A 22859-nucleotide genomic window follows, 5' to 3' on the forward strand; every position below is an offset into this window, starting at 1 on the left:
ATTTTAAGCCAGAAACACTCCACACCAAACCCCCAGGCTAACCCAGTCCTAAAACCAGTGTTACCGTGGTAACAATCAATGACCCGATTCTTCTTTTTATTGTTTCACTCTTCAAGTAAAACGTCTTTGTAACCGTTGAATTCTTGCAAAAGACAAACATTTTCTGCTGCGGTGAGCAGAGCTCAGCTGGTTGGATACGATTCCTCTGTCGGCCATTTTCTTTTTGTTTATATTGAAAAAACAGTTCATTGTACCACAGTCCGACCTTAGATGGTCAAGAACTGAACTGCTTTATGCAACAGATGAATGTAGACTATCTGAAGTCTGTTCCATCTAAGACACAGTCACAGTCTGTGTTTGTGAAGCCGGCCATCCTCTGGGGAGCATGAATGTCTGAACTATGTCTGACTGAAGTGACGGACTGACTGAGAAAACAACTGATAAACTGAAAAGACTGATTTCAGATCATGCAGCTCGACATGTTCGGCCACTTTGGGACCTCGACCAGAATTCAAAGCGAAGGTTTTGTGGCTTTGAGAAATAGAAACCAAAACAAGCTGTTCAACCAAACCTGCAGCACAACTAACGCAAACCTCATCAAACCGAGCTGAGCCGAGCCGAGCCAAGCCAAGCCCCTGGCTGTGAGCGGCAGGAGGAGGAGGAGGAGGAGGAGGAGGAGGAGTGGTCAGGCTGCTGGACGGGGATGATAGTTCAGCTGTTGGGGGGGTTTGGAAAAGCCTCAGTCAGTCGTTCAGCTGCTAACACAGACTGAGAGCACAGGTTAAATATAGAGCAGACTCTCACTCCTGACCAGACTCACAGACAGAGGGAGGCTGAACATCTTGTGGCGAAAAGAAGAACTGATTTTATTCAAGGTGGAAGGAAGAGTCTGTCTATTCTCATCTCTCAGCTCTGAAACTACTGCTCTCTCTCTCCTCAGTTTTAACTGTTCCCTCTCTCGCCCCGTGAGTTTGCAGAGCGGACACCGAAGAGGACGAAGCTTCACGCTCCGACTCCAACTTTGGCAGAGAAGAAGAAAAAGTGCAGGTTGGATTTAAGAAGAAAAGGAGACAAAGACATTTCAGACTCATATAAACACAGTAATGTTGTGAGTGCTGACCGGTGAACCGGAGTCACTGTGGGACTGAGCTGATCTGAAACACCTTGGAAGAGAGAGAGCAGGTAAGACAGAGTGAGTTCAGTCATCACACTGCTGTTTGTTAAAGGTTGTTTACGCTTGGAAAAGTTCAGTAGATAAACTTCCACTGTTTGTCTGTTGATGTATCTGTAATAATCAAACATAGATATTAAATATAATAACATATAATATATTAAAAGAACATGCTTGTCACTACTTTTGAATATTAAACAACATAAATGTAATATCCTTTCACCGGGACAATGTTATGATTTGTCAGTTTTGTGGATGAGCTGATTGACAGATGTTTGATAATTGTGAGACTGTTAATTCAATACTGATCAGAAAAATAATGTTTAGACATTGTTTCTGGCTTTGGTGACGTTAATTATTATTGTTATTATCAGCAAAAGTGTCAAAAGTATAAGTTCTGATATGTCCCTGTCAGTGTTATATATTATATATGTTAATATTGACAGTTGACTCGGCTGCAGTTTGGCTGTGGAGTTGATTTTATACATTGTTGAGTATTTATAGGTTTTAAGTGTTTTTAAGTGTCAGGCAACTTTTACTGTAAACACACTGTAGTTTCCATTTAGGGAAATATGGCAAGGTGAAGTAGTCAAGTAAAGTACATGTACCTGAGTACACTGCTTGAGTACTTAGTGACCACCACTGGAAAATAGTGTAAATATATACAGCGGCCAAAACTGTCAACAAATTATTTCTGTTTTGTTGTTATTGTTTTGTTGCTTAGCGATTCACCCTGAGGTATATTTTTATTAACAGTACTTCATGAATAAACTTGGCTCACTGTGAAGCAGCCAAGTGTGCTGGAGCCCCCGACCCTCATGGGGCTGGAAGATTTCAGGCTCAACACGTAGCAATTCATTTGTAGTAATCCCATTACTCACACATTTTGGTTTAGCACCAATAAACCACAATTAATTAAGTAATATTAACTTTTTTTCCCAAATTCTTTTATTGATTTTCAACCATGAAGCATTGTAATGTGGAGACGTTCTCACATGTTCTTCTTCGCATTAATGAACTTATTACAATATCACCTGCACCGTCACATCATCTCCAGATTATTCTGCAATTACATGGCACATATTCCTAAATACACTTGCTTTTTGTCAGATGACAAACTAGTTACTATGTTCTAATCGAGGGGGTCAACAGTTCATTGTTGCCCCGGGGCGCCCCGGAGACTCAGTCCTGCCCTGGCTGTTACTGTGACCCCTGTGATGAATAGGTGTCCTGTTAAAGAATTTAAAAAACATATTTGTTCTTTTTTTATCCCATGTAAAGTTCATTTATATGGTCTGAAATCACAAAAATGTATCTCTGAGGGCTTTACAGTCTGTACAACATTTGACTTGACACAAAAACTCCAACCAGATGCTGCAGATGTTGTAAATGCAGAGTTGACAGAAGCAGCAGCAGCAGCAGCAGAATTACAACATGGAGACACAGAATGACATTAGTAGGTAAATAAACTCCCTAAAACACAATATCAAGTAAATATTTGGTATAAATAAGTTGGAGCGTTTTCAAGTGAAGACTGATATGTGTTACTGGAACTGAAGGTACACCCACTAACCCACGCTGAGTGTCCGAGTGCGTTCATACTGACTCATGAATGGAGTCTCTGTGAGACACTCGCTCAGTGAATCAGTGACTTTTTCTTTCATTTACAGCCCAGTAAAGGCTCGTTTCAGGAAGCGGTGCATTAGAAAGCATTCATTTAATAGATCTTTTACCAGAGTACTTAAGCTCTGCTCTCTGGGGGGGGGGGGGGGGGGGGCTGCTCTTTACTGATACGGAGCTGCGGCAGAAGGAGACTGAGCTGAGATGATGCAGCAGAAAAGCACTGGTGGCGATGGAGACGAGATCACAACGTTGTTAATATGGGGCGCTGACAGACTGCAGTGACAACGATCATATTAAGTCCTTCACGTCGCATCCTGAGAGACGGGTCTCATAGATCTGTGTCGGACTGAACAGCATCGGTTTTGAGGCAGTGAAGTTGTACAGTCTGGTGAATGGTAGTGCCATGATGGACTGTAATCATCATCCATCTGCACCGCTCATGTTTCATCTGTAAAAGCGGCGAGAAGAGCACGAAGCTGAAAACAAAATGAAGTGCTGATTTTTAAAAGACAGTTTGATGAAACTATTTGATTTATTTAAGAAGCAGAAACAACAAGCAGATGATTCAGATATTCTGGGAATCTTTCCAGCAACAGGGCAAATATGGAGCATGTTATGGTAAAGTTTGTCCAGAGGACAGACAGTGGTAGAGCGAAGGTCACGGGGTCACTGAAATCCAAAAGGGTCTTTGCTTTGGTCTCAGGAATCCACTCAACATGATTCATGGCAATTTGTCTTTTTTATAACTAAACATACTGTGTGGAAAGTTGATATTTTGACCTCAGGGAGCCACTGGAGGAAAGGTCATGGTGTCAGAACAAAGCGGCTCATCTATGTGCAGTCCCAGCACCAGATAGAAATAACTGGAATAACTGGGCTGCCACTGGATTTTTCCAGAGGAGGGTTTGGGTGCCAATTAGTGCTAATTAGTCATTTATAAAAAAGTGATATTTTCCACTTTGTTTCAGTGACATTGTTGGATGAAATGAAGCCATAAATTGATGAATTAATTTAAATTTGGGAATTGCTGCTGCGCCCTTTTTGATTAGTATTTGGTTTGAAAGTCGACGTTTTTGCCAGATGGTGGCGCTAGAGGAAAGGTCAGTGGATCCTGAGGGGAACATGAATGTTTGGGCCAAATAATCCAATAGCTGTTGAGACATTTCACTGAAAACCACAGGCTGACTTAATCCTAATGAACATGTCATCAGTTAATACTTCTGTCCTCTTACACCATTTAGTGAAAGCTCGGTGTTTTGCTCAAGGGCACTAAACCTGTTGCATCTGGATGTCAGGGCAGCGTGTCCCTCCAGGCGACGGCCTGTGACGACCCTCCTGGTTAAATTAGGAAAATGTGGCCCAGTTGATCTTTGCAAAAGCCAAACAACAAACAGAGGGACTCGACCTCCTCTGTGTTATCGTACCCAGCATGCTCGGCCCTGCCCACGTCTCCTGGGACCTTTCTCTCCATTATTGGCTTTTCTTTTTTCCCACTGTTTTCATTGCACAAGTTATTTTGAATCCCCTCTCTATGAGCAGCAGAAACCAGGACCTGGGGCATGTGGATTATTTCTACTGAAGACTTTCATTTTGTTTCATTTATTTATTTTCATTTGAATGTTAAACATGCAAATCCCCCTCTGTCAGCCTGTTTGTTTTGTTTATCTGATCCCAAAGCAGCGCTTAATCTGCACATGTGCACAGGCTATGCTTGTTTTACATTACCAACCACCCTCTGGACTGGAATAGAGCTGACCCTGTTTTACACGTTGCTTGTGAAAACCAAGATGGATGCAGTCAGATTTCTGGTTTTATCTGGATATGAGACACAATATTAGACAACAATATTACTTTATGACGCCTGTGTTCAGACCTACACTGGCCCTTTGGGTTGATGCTAAATAATGGGAGTAAAAATGACGGAACCAGAATGAAGAGGAAGGATATTTACAGATGGGTGACACAGTGACCTTTATTGGTGTCTTAGGCGACTACGATCCTCCAGGACGTCTTCAGTGTTTCTTGTCATAGACTTTCCAAGTCTCTGAACTCTTCTTTCATTCTTCCATTTGCCTTCAAACTCAGTCACAGTGTCGCTGTGTTCTCCAGCGGCAGCCCGAGTCCAACTGATAAGACAGGAACCATGAGATCATTCTGCTAATTCAGCTCAGTAATCTGTGTGGGAGGCTAACGGGGGGACGTTCAGCAGCGTCTGCCCTCTTGTTTGGTTTCATAACAGCAACTGCCGTTCCCATGACAGCACAACAGGGACCAGAGAGGAGCATGGCGATTGTTTGCGCACAGTTTTCCTACTGCGAGGAGAACATATATAACAACGGATAACATCATGATAGATTACGCTGAGAAGGACGTGACGTTGGTGTCAGAACTCTGTTGGGTTGTTGCAGGTTGTCTCGGCTCTGGACACGTCAGTGAGATTAAGAGAACTTCGTCTTAAGACATAAACATGATCAATAGATTTTCTTTCAAATTAAAGCCCGAGCATCCTGCTGCACTTTCATCCAAGTTGCCATCAGTGTTGCAGATTTAGTTTGACTGTTTTCTGAGTGATCCAATTAAAAATATATCAGATTTCAGGTAAAAACACTCAGAGAAACCAAATCCTGCAAGGTTTGGATGGTGGGTCCAGGTGGGCGGGGCTTTGTGACTGCTTTGTTGTGACATCACAAAGTCCCAGAAGTCCTGACGGCTGGTTTTAAGGCTCAGTTTCTGAATACAGGCTGTGTGCATTTCTCTGTGGACTGAGGCTTTGATAATTTCACAGTATTAATATAGAAGCTAGAGCTGATCTATAATCACACTACACATGGACACAGACCTTTGATTGGGGACAAAGTCCACAGTCGTCATTTCTGTGCAATCATGAAATTTAAAGGTTTAAGATTAAGTAATAAAAGCATTAAGTTATAAAATTTAAGTGGGTATCTTCCAGTTTTAGAACAAAACTCCCACTGTCGTGCCAAAAAAAGATTTTAATATGTGAGTCATCACACGTCCCAGTGTGAGCCTGACATTATCAGATTCTTGTCAAACTCAAGCTCAGCTTTAATTTGAACTCAGAGCCTCCTCTGTGATACGAGAGATTTCGTGCATCACTTACCAATGTCTCTGTCTTTATTGGTTTCTCAAGGTCTGCAGAAATAATGGGAGCCCTCTCTGAGGCCACTTATGGGATGGTCAGAGCTTATTCCTCTCTCATGACTCATTTCTCAAGCCGGTGACAGGCTAAATTGCTGGTGGGCTGACCACCAAACAGTTGAGATCCATCATTGTTCAGGAGCTAAATGGCTTGTAAAAAAACATATAAAAATGACGTAAAGTGAGAAGTGTCTCATGATAAACTGCTCACCATCTCCCTCCTCACCCCACCCCACCCTCCTCTACTCTCACAGTTTATGAGGGAAGTGACTTCATGCTCATTCCATCTGAAAGGCATGTGAGACTTGGCTGCTGGTCGGCTGCATGTTGGGAGTGATGTCAGCTCTCTGGACTGGTCACCGCTGATTAGAGCTCTTGCACAAACCGCTGGGAGTTTAAAAACCTGCCTCGTCTCAGACCAGGAATTTCCCCCCGGTGACTGACGTGGTCCGGGAATATGTTCTAATTTGGAAGGTTAAAGCCGCCCGGGGCGAGATTTCAATGTCAGGGTGAAAGGAGAAAGAGAGAGGGACGCATCCCATCCTGAAATATATGTTAAGATAAGGTTTCATGATGTCTCTCAGTTAATGAAACAAAACGTCACCATGAAATCACAGTTTCCTAAAGAGAAACAATCTGATTATCTCTGCTTTAACAAAACGATGTACACTTAAAGACATCTTAATCTCCAATACTAGCCTGCAGTGTAAGTGATAAAAGTGCCAGAAACTATCAATGCAGATATTAATGTCATATCCTAAAGTATAGAGGAGCAAAGATTAAAATCCCTGCACTGGCTGAGAGGATCTGAAGATGAACAGTATCATCTCTGTCAGCTGCTGAGATCATAACCTTCCTTTCACACTAACACTCTTGAGGTCCTTTTTTAAAACACTTTCGCCCCATCCTGTCTCTTAAGAATAACAATTACATAATACTATATAGTTTTGAAGGGAGGAGACATAATCGTTACCTGGATTATGTTGATTCTCAGAGTCTTTTGGTTGCTGCAAGCAGATATTGTAGGAAAAGAAATGAGAAACATTTTGCGACTTTGGAGACACGTTCATCAAAACGTTTTCTCCTTTTTTCTTTCAAGGTTCTGTAAACGAGATTAAACGAGATTAAATGTGTGTGTGTGTGTGTGTGTGTGTGTGTGTGTGTGTGTGTGTGTGTAGTAATCTGAGTTTCTTTGTACTCTGTAGTTTTGGCAGCTGGTTTGGAAATGCGGGATGTTCGTTCATTTGAGTCCCTCCTTTTAAACCGTTGGCCTTCCCCTTGTTTAGACACACATGCACCACCACAGGTGAGATGGCACAGTGCCGTGTGCAGCGTTCAGGTGAAAGCGACCTGAAGAAACCCACTTTTTTGTCGACAGTGTTTTTACCGTCGGTTTCATTTGCGCGACCGCGGATGAAGACTGTATGTCTCTCCCAGTCCGACCATGGAGGCGGTACTGGCCCGGTTTACAGACAGGAGGCTCCAGTTGGACTCAGAACTGGTTTTTTCTTCTCCTATATGTGTAAGTAACTTTATGCTACATATTGTTACGTGTCTGTTTTCATTAGTGGCGGCTACAGTAGTTGGATAATGTTAGCTAACTTGTTTTTACCCATGTAATAATGAATGTGTTCTGCAAATGTTGCTATCGCTAGCTGGCTAACTGTTAGCATGCTAGCGCGGGCTAACGGTTGTAGCTGGGTCGTTTTTGTTGGCTCTCGTGTCCACAGAGTAACTTTGTTCAGTTGTGCCTCTTGTGTGTTTAATGGCCGCCTTCACTCGGCTCCGTAACACCTTGCTGACCGAGAACCGGGGGCCGGAGGCCGGAAGTGTGGAGATGCTGGAGGTCTACAGTGACATCTAGTGGCCGTGACGGTCATTTACAGAATCTTTAATAATGTAATCCAGATTACAGGGAGTTTAACAATAGTACCATATAAATGTCAAGTATAGCGCTGACTTTTGAGGTTATGTTGCATCCTCAAGGACAATTAAATAAACCTGCACATATGAAAACAAGTTTCAGCAGGTTAAACCTCCATGTCCTCTGTACTAATATATGGGGTGTTTGTTTTTATTGAGATGCTTCTTGGCTCTGTCTTCAGGTGCATATGAAATAGTGGCTCATCAATCAAATCAGTGTTTTATACATGCAGGACTGTCAGATGACTTAACAACAGCTGTATTGTGACCGGCCATATTAGTAAAGACAAAGGCATGTAGTGTGCAGCTGGCCTTAGAGCTAAGCACTAAGGCCACTCATGTCTGAGTGGTTACTCAGTTACCTACAGCAGATGTAAGTGGCTGTACTGGGCTGCTCCAGCTACCAAACTTATTAAACCTCCCTTTATTTTTCTAAGTGAGGAGCTTTCCTGCAGGGCTTTACACATGTAGACAGTCCTCTGAAATAACCTGTCTGCATCAGGTCCAAACCTCTGACCCAGTTTTCACGCTCGGTTTTGCGTTAAACTGGGCTGCATTTATGATTTCTATTTTTGTAGCGGCCTCTTCAGAGCCCTGCTGCTCACTCATCTGTGGAGCCTTAAGACCTCCATGTAAGGTGGCAGGTAATGATGGCGGGGTTCGCAGAGGTTTACCGAAAACCTGATACTGTGAATAATCCTGTCTCATATAATGTAAACTGTGTAGTCAGTGGAGAAGTCTTTTTCTAAGAAGAAATAGAGTAAAAAAAAAAGAGAGATTGATAAGGTGATAGTGGTTTAGAGACACGATGGGTATAAAAATGTGAAATAATGTAATTTGTTATCATAATTATATCAGATTTCTTAGGGAAAAATTTACATTATTTTGACATTAATGAGTTTGAATGTTTTTCCCACGATGCCTTTTGACTGAATATTGTGAGTGTACTAACTACAACATTGCATTTTACGTTGGTGATTATTCATATTTATTAATATGATCGCTCTGAGACAGAAAAAGACATGTTTGCAAAGGTAGCATTAGCATTTTTTAAGGACTTTGGCAAAATTTCAGGAAATGTGAAATATGGACATGAGGCATAGCAGGAAATTCCACACAATGCAAGAAAAACTGTGGATATAAGTTTTTTTGTTTTATGTGCAACTAAAAATTCAGGTGTGATGAATAAAAAAATGCGATTGTGATTAATGTGATTAAAGTGATTAATGCCTAAATTATAGCACCCCCTTGTGGTGGATGTGGTTATGACAGCACGACAGATTAATTGGCCGTTAATAGCTTAACACCAATTTACTGATTTCAGTACAGCTAGGTGAAAGATAATAAGGTTTTGAGGTAGTAACAAATTTACATAGTCTGTGTCTACCAGAGAATATTTTTTATTTTTCAAATTACATGTCGATCACAATTCTTTAATTACCAAATTATGTTGACTGAATGTATTTAGCTAACATATCATTAATATCTCAGATTTTTTATTTGTATATTGACCTCGAACATAATAGTAAATGTAATAGGTTTTTTTTTAAACATTAAACAATGACATTGTAAATTCACTTTTTAAATGAGGTCTCCTGCAGCACAAGGTGGAAAATTAACATTGAAACAACAAATACATGACAAATATTAACAAACGCAGTGTGGATCCAGCACTTTTGCAGCACGTAGCACGGCCACAGGTTTATACAGCACCTGTGGGTTTTAAGGCATGATCTCAAAGGTGATACTGATTAAACCTGCAGGTTTAAACAAATGAGATGCTTTGAAAAAAATAATGTGATTATGAATATAAGGTCCAGTATAAAATGACTTTAATGTGTCTGTGCAGGACTCCCTTCAAACTGCTTTGCAAGTAATGGCAGCTGTCCAAATTCACCAAGTAAACTTTGTAGTTCTTCAATTTTTCATGTGCAACATGATTTAGGCATGTAGATTCAAATATGACTATATAAGGGAAGGATCAGTGTTGTGAGGAGGTTTGAAGAGGTCTGGCCTGTCGTTGTAACTCACCATAAGGGGGAGAGAAATGCGGTCAGTCATCTGTGCTGCAGGAGGGTTTAAGATACTCAAGAGTCCTGAGAGGCAGCAGAGCCAAACAAATATACTCCTGTCATCCACTGTTTATTTCACTCAAATTTGTGTTTGACTGTATTTGTTAGATCTAGAAACAGATACTGATTCAATCATAGATCTCATTATTCCCTAAATGCCTCTGACGTTACGCCTCACTGCTTTGAAGAGCTTGATACTAATCAAACCAGCCAGACCTCTGCATTTATTTATTTTCAGACACTTCCTCAAGTAAAACCATACCATTGTACGATTGTGATGCATTTATGAAGCAGCATTAACGATCCTTTTATAACCTCACAAAAGCAGATATTTTCAGTAAAACTCTGTGCTAGATTGCCCCATATTGATTTGTCTGATTTTATGCAGTGTGACACAATATTTAAAGTATTTTCAGTGCACTTAAAACGTTTGACACAACTCAAACGCAGTACGAAAAGGTAGTTTTGATGGGGAACCTCCACCAGCCAAAGATTTGTCTGGTGTATGAGCTCAGCTGGCAGGGAGTCACTGACTGTTTGGAGGTTTATTTCTATCCAACTGAGCTTGTTAAACAGAGCGAGTGTTGAGAGAAGTCTTGGAGGTAATAGCTACTGCAGCCTGTGGATGAAAGTCTGACTTGTTCAGCCGTCCTGAGGAAGAGAACCGGTTGACTGACCGAGAAGTAGCAGGCAGTTCAACCTGTGTGTGAACCCCGTCCCAGTTCGAGTGTGTTCACAACAGAGAGATTACATTTAAATGATTTTTCAGGTTTCAGATAGGAGAGGTATTATTGTAGCCCTGAATTCTTCCCCAGTCACTCCGACTGTGGGAAATGAAAACACACAATTCTCCTCTAATATATCTTTTTTTTAAAAATAGATATAGAATATATCACATACATAGGCCTATATCAAAATTAAATGAAATATCTTTAACTACAAAAGCCACAACTCGTTTTTGTTTGTTTTTTTTGTCCTTGTGACAGAAGCTTGACTTTAAATCTGCAATTACTTTTTTTTTTAGCCACTGCCTCTTTGGCAGTAGAAACAACAACAGCATTCATTTGGAGTGGTGTTTGTGTCCGCTTGATGAATGTAAGTCCAGTATTCCCTCTCTTTTAGCTCCATGTTTGGTCTCCACCAGCTCCTGAGAAAAACATCTGGCACTTTAAGCTGCTGAATGCTCCACTACGTTCACCAACAGCTAGTGAGTTTATGGGCATTACTATGTGACTTCCACATTGTCACATTGTTTTAAAATTGTTATAAAATGTAAATTAGAGCCACTTTCAGAAATTTAAAACAAAAAACACGAGCTAACCGCCTCAGATCTCCAGCTGCAGACTCTCCAGCCGGAGTCATATCGATACCAGATAACCTTTCCACCCAGGTCAGGGTGAGATCTCACGGTCACATGCAGCTTAAAGGCCTGGTGAGCTCAGACAACACAAAGAGGTGCCAACTTTACACTTGTCAACGAGAACTTTGATGCCTATGTGAAGGCCTCATGACAGTAAATCCCAGTGAATTATTATAGCAGCATAAATACCCCAAAACATGTTTTGGACTACATGTCAAAGTGTAAATCTGCAGTACAAGAAACCGGTGGAGTTTTGTTGCATCAGCGTGTTGCTGAGCTTTAATAAATCCATGGAAAACCACTCGACATTGCAGGCTGAAATATATTGTTCAGTGCTTGACTAATATCAGGCTCATCAAGCACCCGTGCTTGAAATAGTGACACTTACAGTTCCGGCTTGAATGTCACTACGGGCTCACATTACCATCTTTAGCACGTCATAGCGATATCAGAAATAGAAGGAACATAAGCTGCGCTCATTGGCTGGCACGTGTTTTTAAAAGCACTGTTTCTATATTGAGATTTAAGAGTGAATATCTTGAATGTACCTGCTGAGCAAGTTTAAAATAGTCTATTTGTTCCACCATTACATTCCTCAGCTGAAGTGCGCCATTGAGAGTTGAAGGGGACTTTGTCCTCAGCTGCCCTTAATGTGATTATTTCCTGTTGAAATGCGAAGCTGGGTCGAGTATAATGCCATGAAGGACCATTTTAAGTATAAACCAGTGGAATATTATTGAAAAAAAAACTATTTTAACACAATAATGATATATGATCACCCTATAAAGATGTTGTGAGTTAGCAACAGCTGCTTGATTTACACATCCAGCTGTTACAGAGCAACACTGTCACATCACAATGGTGTTTGTGACCATGTGAGGAATCCAGTATTCCCTCTCTTTCAGCTCTGAGTTAGGTTTCTACCAACTGAGAAAATATCTGTCCCAACCAAAACAATGAGCTGAAAGACACTAAAGTGGTTGCATAACCCAGGTGTTTAATCTCTGTTCATCACTACATTTGATCTATTTAAATGGAAAAATACAGATTGTGCAACTTTAATTGCACCTCATGCTAAATGGTATTTTATCCTTTGGTTCAGCAATTTAATATCAATGAAGGTTAATTTACTGAATTTCATTTAGTTATTTAAGTATTTTCAGTCTCTTGAATTGAGTTGTAAATAATTTTTCATATGAAAAATGAGGGATAGATTAAAATAATTTATGTTTGAATGGACAGGCAATCAATGTAAAGAAACAACCTCACTGTAGCCAGCTAATTGTCAGCGTATTACTGGGGCCACCAATGCTAACATTGCTCTAGTGCTGCCATAAAGGTGAGCTCATTATGATACGAGTGATGAGATAATGAAGAGGGAAAGACATTGTGTTTGTTGTCAGCTTGTGTTGTCATTAGGTAATCAGAGAGAAAACAATTACTGACCACCGAAGCCGGAAATGCTAGCATGATCTATATTTACCCCTGCATGCATCATTACAATATGAGCTGACACTAATACAAAGAAACACGACCTCAGTGGATGTTTAGTTTCGCTGCTCTGACACGGGGGTCAGCCATATGTGACCTCTTTTTAGCAACTGTTGATGGGTTTTAAGCTAACTCGATAAACAGTCAGCGAATGTTTATTTACAACAAGGGTTGTTGTGGAGGAGAGTGTGAGAGCTGCAGCTGTGAAGTAAAATGGAGGTTCAGGCATCCGTGGGATTGCTGATGGCTTATAAAGTGATAGCCCTGGAGTTTCCCCTTGTTGGACCCTGGACACAAGTGGGGAGACCCTAAAAATACCCCCTTTTAAATTTCACCAAACAAACAGCTGCGACTGGTGCACAGGGTCCAGCTCACAAATGGAGGCGAAGGTCTGTAGCGTTTACACTGTAGGAGTCTGTACAGCAGATACGTGAGAGTACCTTTTTCAAACTTTCCTATCAAACTTTCCTACACCTCTTGTCTTCTTGTTGAACTTGTGCCACGAACGTACCACCGCTGGCAGCAAAGTTGAACCCAATATTAACATGAATACAACCAGCAAAGCTAATTTAATAGGAGCTGTTTGGTTTCACTTGGTTATGACACAAAGCTAATTAAGGCAGTTGGTCTGTTGTGACTACAGTGAGAGTGGGCGATCGTCCTGTTCCAATCTGCCAACATTGCATGGATGTAGTATATTATATGATACTGTTAGCATAACGTGTGCTAGTATTAGCATTACTGTACTATAAGCATATTAAGCAGTGTGACCTGTTGACACTTTCCTCTAGAGATATCAGGAGTTTCTAACAGTTATGAAATCTCCCACTTCCACACAACAATGTAACATAATAAAAGTGGCTAATTTTATGCTATATATTTAGGTAGCTAGCGATGGGCTAAACCATAATGGAGTAATGGATTAGTGTTGCATATCAATGAGAATGTTAACATTGTAATATTAGCGTGTTAGCATGTAAAAACAAAGAATGCTAGCACTGTTAAAATGGTAAGTCATCACGGGAATGTTTATAATACTAAGCTAACGTGCTTACAGCTAGCATACTGTTCAAATTAGGTAGGCTAACATGGAAGTGTTTGACCTGAAGAGTTAGACCAGAGTCATTAGGATTCGTCTTCTGGGAACGATGAATGTTTGGACGTATGTCAGTTCATCCATAAAGTGTTGGACTGACAAACTGCTGAACAACAGACTGACTAGCTATCTCTGCTAGCACAGTTAAATTGCCTCAATTAAGCTTTTTTGTTGCTCAAATATATTAGAAAGCACCGTGTCTAAAGAAAAATCCGAATTATGATGCATTTAGCTTCAGTGTGAATTTTTAAGTCACTTTAAGACCACAAAGACATTTAATCAGGACGCATAACTCGCTTTGGAGTCACCTCGATCCCGGGTTCAAACCTGTGACCTTCTCTTTACTGGATGAGCTTTTTAACCACCAGGACACCCTGTTGCCAACATGCCTCCTCCACCACTTAACCGCTGTTGGTCTCGTGTGTCGACCACAGGCCACAGCTGTCTGAGGTTTTATCCAGGCTGAGGCGTAAATCAGGGAGACCGGCTTAGCCTCATCGCGTCTCCATAAATATCTCTTCCCCCAGGGAGGACGAAAGATGCAATCTGCAGTTTACTTGGCAGGTTATATTTTGGGTTTATTTACATTTGTTCCATATGATTTGATGTGTAGCATGAAGAGCTGTCACTGCAGTGGTTACCGACATTACAATGTCAACAAATCAAAACCTCAAAATACATGTAGGGCTTGTAGTTAGTCACTGTGTATTTACTGTTGGTACATCCAGTGGCAGAAGAAATGTTCAATTATTTTACTTAAGAAAATGTATACACACCACAATTTAAAAATATAGTGTACAATTAGATATCCTGCATTTAAAACTTAAGTATTATCAGCAAAATGTACTTAAGTAAGAATGTACTCTCTACATATTCTGTCAGTATAACATTTTTATATGTTATAATCTTTACTATTATTATTGTTATTATTATTATTATTATTATTATTGATGCCTTAACACATAAGCCCCATTTAATACTGTAGATGACTGCTGTAAAGAAAATTTGACTCTTTTTACATACGTACGAGTGGCTTAACAAAGCCTTGTATTATACTTCACTGTAATTAAAGTAGAATAAAATTTAAATACTCAATTGAAGTAAGTTCCCCTGAATTAAACATAAGTACAGAACTGCATTAAATCGACTTAGTTAATTTCCACCAGTGACTGTATCAAAACACACTAAAGACACTAGAACATCTTTGTAGGAAATAAAACATTTATTGAGTTTAAAGGTTCATCGTTGATATTGGACATGGTAGTTTGAATATTTTTTACTACATTAATTATTAACAAAAAGTACTGGTCTGTATTTGAGCAATTAGGTGATTATTGAATTAGTGCATTTGTACATTGATATGTTTTCATTATAACCAGTGTTTTCATAATTCATTGTTTCACTGTAGCGTCAGAAAGCCCTGGACCAAAAGTACAAGATGTCCACATACTTTTGGCCGTAGAGTTCCCAGTAAACCGAAGAAGGAAATAACAAAAAGTTCATATTCATTTTGTGGGTGGTTTTCTCGAATATTTACGTTCCCATGACATCACGTGGTCTTGGTGTTTTAGCGATGGTCAAACCCTCAGAGCAGAATCCTTCGTCAGAGCTTGACTGTTGACCTCATTGAGGTGTCGCACGGATGAGGTCACCGTGTAAAATGACTCTATTAGTCAGAGTTCCTCTCTTGTGAAGGTAAACTGTTTACACAGATCAGTTTGCTTATTTGGGACTGGACAAGACGTCGTGCTGACACGCAGAGACTGAAACACGTAACTCTTTGGCAGCGGGAATGAAAGTTCTTCACAAGCTGTAAACAAACCGTCTCCATTTAACAAACATTGTACTCACTGTTTACTCACTCACTGTTTAGGATCAATTAAATGTTAATGATGTTAATTCAGAAACTTTCAGAAGCTTTGGCTCATTTTAAGCTTGTTGTCAGTGCATTTTTTAAAACCCTGAAATCACTTTATATCGTACTAAACTTTTTTTCCCAATTCCATTGTGGTAACAAGCGTAATCGCTGCCTGGATCTTTCCCTGAACTTAATCAAATACTGTGAGTGCCATAAACATAATCAAAAAAAAGTGTAATAAAGCTGGAGTCACTGCAGGTTCAGATATTCTGCTGGAAAACAAATGAAACGTGTTTGTCAGTGAACATGTTACTGATGTTTTCAGTATCAAGATCTCCTCATTATGTTAATAGAAAACATAATCCTGCCTTCAAAAGCCTTCAAAGCATATTTTCTGTTCCAAATTACTTGTATGTGAACATAATTTCTCGGAAACAAAAAACCGTCGCAGATGTTCAACACATCCCGTCCAATTAAACTGCCTCTCTTAATCAATATCTCAGTGGTCGATATCAATGCCATGCTTTGTCCTTATGTTTCAGCTCAACACCTTGCTTTGACAGGAAATGCTTCAAAATATGACTAATGCCACACATCTAAGAGTCTGAAGTCGGCACCGGCCGCCAGATAGAGCTCGATAAACACATGTCGTAAAGGAAAAGAAAGCATAAGGTCGTGACAAGAGACAGACGTAACAAACTCAACAAAGCTGGGCAACAAAGAGGAGGTTGAAGGAGGCATACGATCCTTCGAGATGTCATGACAGCGTTAATAAAAACTCGTAGCAAACATCAAAGGTCCATCCAGACAGAAAGACCTCAAATTATTAAGAACCCTTCCTTAATTTGTCTTTAAAAAAACCACAAAGTATGTTTGCATGTTTGTGCCATTTTGCGTGATGCATCTGAGCGTATCTACTGTAAATTAGCTCGAGGCGTGGACGGTCTCCAGACTCCTGTCAAAATGTTCTGCCTCTGACGGCCAAACCTCCTGCAGCTGCCTCAGGATTGTCTTGGCTTCGTGTTTTGCCCACCCCGGCTCTACCTTTCCTCTTCAGGTTCACCGAGCTGACTGAAAAAAAGAAAAAGAAAAGGACAGCTCTGTGGTTTTGACGCGTGGGAGATCTTGGCATCTCCCCTGAAACAACTATTAATAACAGGCAGTGGTAATGTGGTTGCTACCACTTCACTGCCAGGATTTTCTCTGGCTGAGTCACGGCCCGCTTTCATCCAGACCTGCAGCCTCGGGGAACTTTGGCCTCGTTCGGATCCAATAGCCCGTAAACCTGTTCTTTCACCAGGACCCCCACCCAGCGTCAGGCCGCACGGCTGTTGGTTTCATCGCTGTTTGTTTGTGATCAGAAGACGTCTGATGAGTGCACTGGTCACTGTATTGATCCCAGTTCTCACGTTTATATCGACTGGCAGTTTATGATCAAACAGTTTGAATTGAAACAGACAGTCTGGACTTTTGACCCGTGTTTTTATCCTCTAGGATTTGGCCTTGGAGTAAATCAATGCATATACAAACATGACATTATAACTATCCTCATTACTTATGACCTGACTCACTGTTTTACTTAAGTATGAGACACAGTTCTCAGAGGGAGGAGGTCGGGATGTGGATGGACGGATCAGCAAACTCAGACTTTCTTTTCCTACCAACCGTCATCGTTATTATTTATTTATACCATGACTATGATCGTTCTCTGACCTTAACCAAGTTGTTTTTGTGGCTAAACCAAACCAAACGTAAACCATGAGATCAGCTCAATACATTACATTGTCTTTTCTTTCTATCGCCCAGGCGGCTAAATTTGTCTTTGAATTATTTTAGTTTCTATGACATTCATTCTTAGAACATTATTATTTTTATTATTATTATTATATTGCTGCTTTTTTGAGCCTGTGAAGTCCTCTACCACACGGCCATCCACTTCTACACCCTTTCTTTTGGCCTTGCTACATGCATTACATATAAAAGGTGTTATATAATTATATAATAATATGATATAAATAATTCCTGCAGATAAAGTTAGAAAACATATTATTTAATAGGAGTTTAACCCCCAGAAATCTTCTTCATCACGATTGTGTGAGCGCGGTTTGATCAGATTAGATGGGCAACATGAGGAAACATCTCATCATTACCTGTTATCGTATGTTTCACGTATTTGACCATAAGTTGCTAAACAAATGGGAACATAACCCCCATTTCAGACGAGTGAAACCAGCACAGACAAACAAATACAGATACTCAATAATACAAATCCAGAACTGTCGTGTGACAAAACCAAAGCTGCTCTAACAAAGTCAGAAGCTGATTGAAATATTCTCTGTATCCACTCGCTGCCACACACTGAGTTGTTTGCCGTTAAATGTTTTAGTGTCTCACAGTTTCCAAAACATACCGCAGGTTTTTCAGTTTGAACTCCCAGGCAGCTCCTTTTAGGTGCCAGTTAATTTCCTTACACGAAGAACATAATGTTGCAGCAGTTGAACTTTTTATGGGTACGATTGGTAATCCATCATAGTGAACATTTCATCGCCTTCATTTTCTTGTCAGAGTCAAGATATCATCACTTGCTAATGTGGTTTTCTGGTGCATTCAGTGGTGGAAATGTAAGACTGTGTTTCCAAAACGCTTTGTATTAACGAGCGAAGCAGGAAAATCAAGCGAAGAAGGGAAATGATAATCCGATATGGATGTGGTGGAAAGGATAATGAAGAATTTGTTTGTTTCCTGCCTTGAAAATGTGGCTCAGAAATCACAAAGCGTCCGTAAACACACCAGCAGTGAAGACTTCTAAAGCGAGACTCGTCTTTAAGCTGTAATACTACAAAACAAAATGTTCGCTGTGATGGATTACCTGTGTCAAGTAAGATTTAAGTTGATTTGAAAAGTATACTGAGACCAAACTAAAACTAATGGCTGCCTGGAACAGAAGAAAAATCCTTTTTCACAGTTTGGATAACAAACATCTGCTTTTCTTGGATCTTTGTTTCATCTGTTTTGTTCCTTCTCACAGGTTAAAAAAAAATAAAAAATGCGATCCAGGACCTGCACCATGGAGGGTCCAGACGAAGGACACATCCAGCCCACTAAAGGTTTCATCAAGCAGGAGGAAAACACACCAGAGCTGACGAAGAGGAAGATGAAAGTCCAGCGAGAGGAGAATGACGGCAGGACGGGGGGGACAACGAGAAAACCTCAGAAACCCGCAGAGAGCAGGAAGTCGGCGACGGCGGATCTGACAAAGGAGGACCTCCTTCGCCTGCTGGGAATCATGGAGGGAGAAGTTCAGGTGTGAATTAGAACCACATCCAATGTGTCACCAGCTGCTGCAGTGATGTGGAGATCCTAAAAGCCTTTGCACAGATACAATCAGGAGACTTAGAGCTTTCACACAACACAGAATCTGTCAGGTTTGTGTGAAGACTGAGCCCGGACCATACAGACCATAACAGACGTAAAGTTCCTCTGCGCTATCAAAGAGCAGAGTGATGGTTCAGGACTGATGCTGTTATTAACCACATCAACCCTGTGACTAAGACTTAGTAAGAAAGAAGGAGCAGCACGATAATCCTAAAGTTTTAAATCATAAACAAACGCACTATTGTTCAAAACCCTTCACATCCTACTACAGCTTAAAGGTCTAGTATGGCCACTGGAAGCTAATGTAAGCTAATGTTAGCAAACTTCAGATAGGTATCGCTGTGTGTACTAAATCACTATATTGTTCTATACCCTTCACCATCGTCCTGTGATGCCACTTGTTTTTAAAAAACGTTAAACAAGGTCACTTTAAAGCTGCAATAATTAAATTTTTAGACACTTAAGTTGAGCTGAGGAACTCCACAACGAGCTTGTTAGCAAACAGCTGCTATTTACACATCCATCAGACAGACAGCAACATGATCACTGATCGATCAACAGTGCTCTTAGGTCTGTGTTTGGTCTCCATCAGCTCCTGAGGGAAATATCTGTCTCTTTAGCTGCTAAATGCTGCACTGTGTTCATCAGCTGTGGAGGTTCTAACAGAGAGAGTCTGATGAAAACATCTGCTGCCGCTGGAGACGAGAGTCCTGAGACTGAACCGTAAAGTTAATGTGCCAAAAACCAAAACTACCAGCTAAGAGAGGCTGAAAACCTGTGAGAAAGGAAGCGTTTAATTTACAGCAGTGAACACGTTGAGACTAATCTTTGAAAAGCCAGAAATTTCAGAAGCTGGTGAAGTAATTGTTGAGTCACTGGGCTTGATCAATAACCCTTCTGCTTTTTAATGACCAGCATGTTCAGTTACAGGTTTATTGCTGGGAGAGCTGGGGAGCCGACTGAGAGGTATTCACTCATTCAACAGCTTGGTGTTTCAGAGCAGCTAAAGATGATGGACGACTGAAAATTGCAGATTTTTCAGAAACATCCAGTTAATCATATGATTCTTTTCCCCCACAGTAGCATGGCGGGCGTGTTATAAACTCATAAAAACAGCAGCGTTTGTGATCAGCGCTGAGACATATTGACATTTCACAGCGTGTGATGGGTTAGATTTTGAAAATAACCTTTGCTGCCTCGGCTGCTGCTGCTGGGTTCCAGTCTGATAATGATTTTCTAATGGAGGCACATTTATAAACTCCTCTCCGGAGAGGCAGGATGCTGCTGCCTCACCCCTCTGTTTCCATCCTGCTCATCTGTTTGGGCGTGTTGAATGTTTTCCATTAGCGGTGGGACAGAGAAATACCCAACACGGAGCGACGTTTCACACAGGAAGAGCTGTTTTTGTTCTGCTTTGTTTCACACAAGGGCTTTCAAATGCACTGAAATGTAAAAAGACACAGACTCTGTGGTCGTGGAATATCATAAAAAGATAATTATAACTGTCATCCCCATGATATTAAAATAGTAAAAAGGGTGTTTGAAGGAAAATACATGAACACGGCAGTGAAATTTAATAAGAAAGAAAGATCTGCTGCAGCATGACGCACCCGTGAGGCGTTCATTTAAAGGATAACTCTGTTGATATTCAATATTTTATTGCCAACTAATCCCATGAAAATATGAAAACCAGCTCCATTATTTACAGAAACTATTGCTGTTGCACTGGGCAGAGGTGCACCGTCAGGAGAGGCAAACCAGGCAGATGCTCTGGGGCCCCCAAGCTTACATATGAGGCATTCAGGGGACATCTGTAAATTGTAGCATCTGCTAATAGTCTGCATGTGTGGGGTTCTTCAATGGGCTTCTTTGCCTGCCCCCCCCCGAGCGTAGGATCGCCAGTGGCACTGGGAGACGTGTTCCTTCATCACCATGAACACACACACACACACACACACACACACACACACACACACACACACTGAAGTTTATTTTGCCTCGGTACCACACACACCGTCCTGCTGCCCCAAATACTCACTAGAGCATAAAATGTGGATTAATCCGCCGCTGAAAATAGTCCCAAACAAATGCATCATTTCCTCCTTTGATAAAAAACAGTGAGTAGCTGTGTTGGGAAATTAATAGAATTAGAAATAAACATCACACAATATTTAAAATATGGATCATATAAATAAAGTATCTATCGATCGATCTAAAAGATCACCCATTAAAAATATCAGAAGATTAATTGATAAGGGAATCACATCCTGGTTTGTCTCCTCAGCCTAAATGGTTAAAGCAGATAATCGCACCTCCACCTGTGTCAAACAAATCCAGGTGTCATCATGTCCGCCGCGTCCTGTGCAGGAATGTGAGTGACGGCCTGGAGTGACATGAGATTAGAGCGAAGGGAACAGCTCCCTCTGCTGGTGCGAGGCTGGAGGAGCAGGAGACATGTTTCACTGGTGATATCTGTGGATGTGATGTCAGCCTGAAGGGAGTCGGTGAGGTAATACTTGGATCCACGTCAGGGCGGTTTGCAGTTTCACATTCAGGCGACGTTATAAGCTGAAGTCACATCACTGTCACTAAACCTGTAGCTGATGTTTTCATGCGTTTTGTCGGTTTATGAGAATTAAACTAAAGTATGTTAGACATAGATTTGATTATTATTTTCATTTTTATTAGTATTATAATCATTTGGTATGTTGGCATAGTTACACAGCCTCATTACCAGTTATCAAGTGGTCAACTATGACCTCTAGTAACCCCATCAACAGGCAAACAAAATAAAGATGAAGGAAATTACAGTTTCCAGTGCATCAATAATAATGATAATGATAAATAATTATAAATGTATAAAGCAACAACCACATGCAAACAAATTAAAAACGGACACACAAATAAACAATTAAAAAAAAAAGTGAAATATTTAAAGAAGATTATTCTAAAGCTTTGTGTGTTTTTAGAAGTGATCAACATCCCCAATCAACCAACACTGATCACAGGAAATAGATTCCTACAAAATAAAACCATAGACAAAAACAACACACAACTACACCCCACTGTAAGCTGTTAAAACGTCCCGTTAAAGAAGCAGTTAGTGTGTATACAGCACGTTAAAGAGTCTGCTGTGTCTCCCCAGGCCAGAGAGGACGTCATCGGCCTGCTAAAGACGGAGAAGACCAGACCGGAGACTCTGGAGGCCCACTACGGTTCAGCTGTCCCCGCCAAACCCCTGCAGGCCCTGCAGAGAGACGGACTCCTCGTCCACAGCAACAAGAGCGCAGACGACGTGTACGAGAAACCCATGGCCGAGGTGAGGAAGAGAATAAACTGAGAAATGTCAGTCAGGCTTAGACCGACTTAAAGACTCAGAGGGGAGTCGTGAGACAAAAGTTTGGCAGAAAATCCCAAATTACACAAAAAAATCTTTTGTTTTTATGCTTCAAAATGGAGGAGTTTGAGCAAAAAAGCTTTTTGTTTGTTTCCTAGCGAGAGCAGCTGGTCATACACACTACATTCTCTATTATTTAACTGTATTTTCTTACATTTATGCAACTGAAATGAAGTGGTTCTTTCAAAGAAAATCAATAACCGACTCAGAAATTTGTCTCTGTTCTTTCTATAACTAATACCAGATTACAGAATTCTTTCCAGTAAACTTTCAAGGAAATTACAAGAACTTTATGGACCGATTAAAAAATAAATAAATAAATAAAAAAAGCAAT

The 22859-nt window shown here is 40.7% G+C and overlaps 1 protein-coding gene across 4 annotated transcripts in view; it reads left to right on the forward strand.

Moving 5' to 3' along the window:
- The first annotated feature begins 741 nt into the window (after positions 1–741).
- Positions 742–22859, forward strand: part of LOC130187290 (filamin-A-interacting protein 1) — a 39348-nt gene continuing 17230 nt past the window's right edge. For 3 of the 4 annotated variants that reach the window (XR_008830438.1, XM_056404744.1, XM_056404742.1), the window contains exons 1-3: positions 742–1182; positions 18782–19057; positions 22274–22447. Coding sequence is in view for 3 of the 4 variants with exons in the window: in XM_056404744.1 (XP_056260719.1) it covers positions 18800–19057; positions 22274–22447 (432 nt within the window). In the remaining variant the exon portion in view is untranslated. The remainder of the gene's footprint in view (positions 1183–18781; positions 19058–22273; positions 22448–22859) is intronic. The other variant, XM_056404743.1, reaches the window with a different exon arrangement.

Source organism: Seriola aureovittata, chromosome 19, assembly GCF_021018895.1.
Source record: "Seriola aureovittata isolate HTS-2021-v1 ecotype China chromosome 19, ASM2101889v1, whole genome shotgun sequence".
NCBI lineage: Eukaryota > Metazoa > Chordata > Actinopteri > Carangiformes > Carangidae > Seriola > Seriola aureovittata.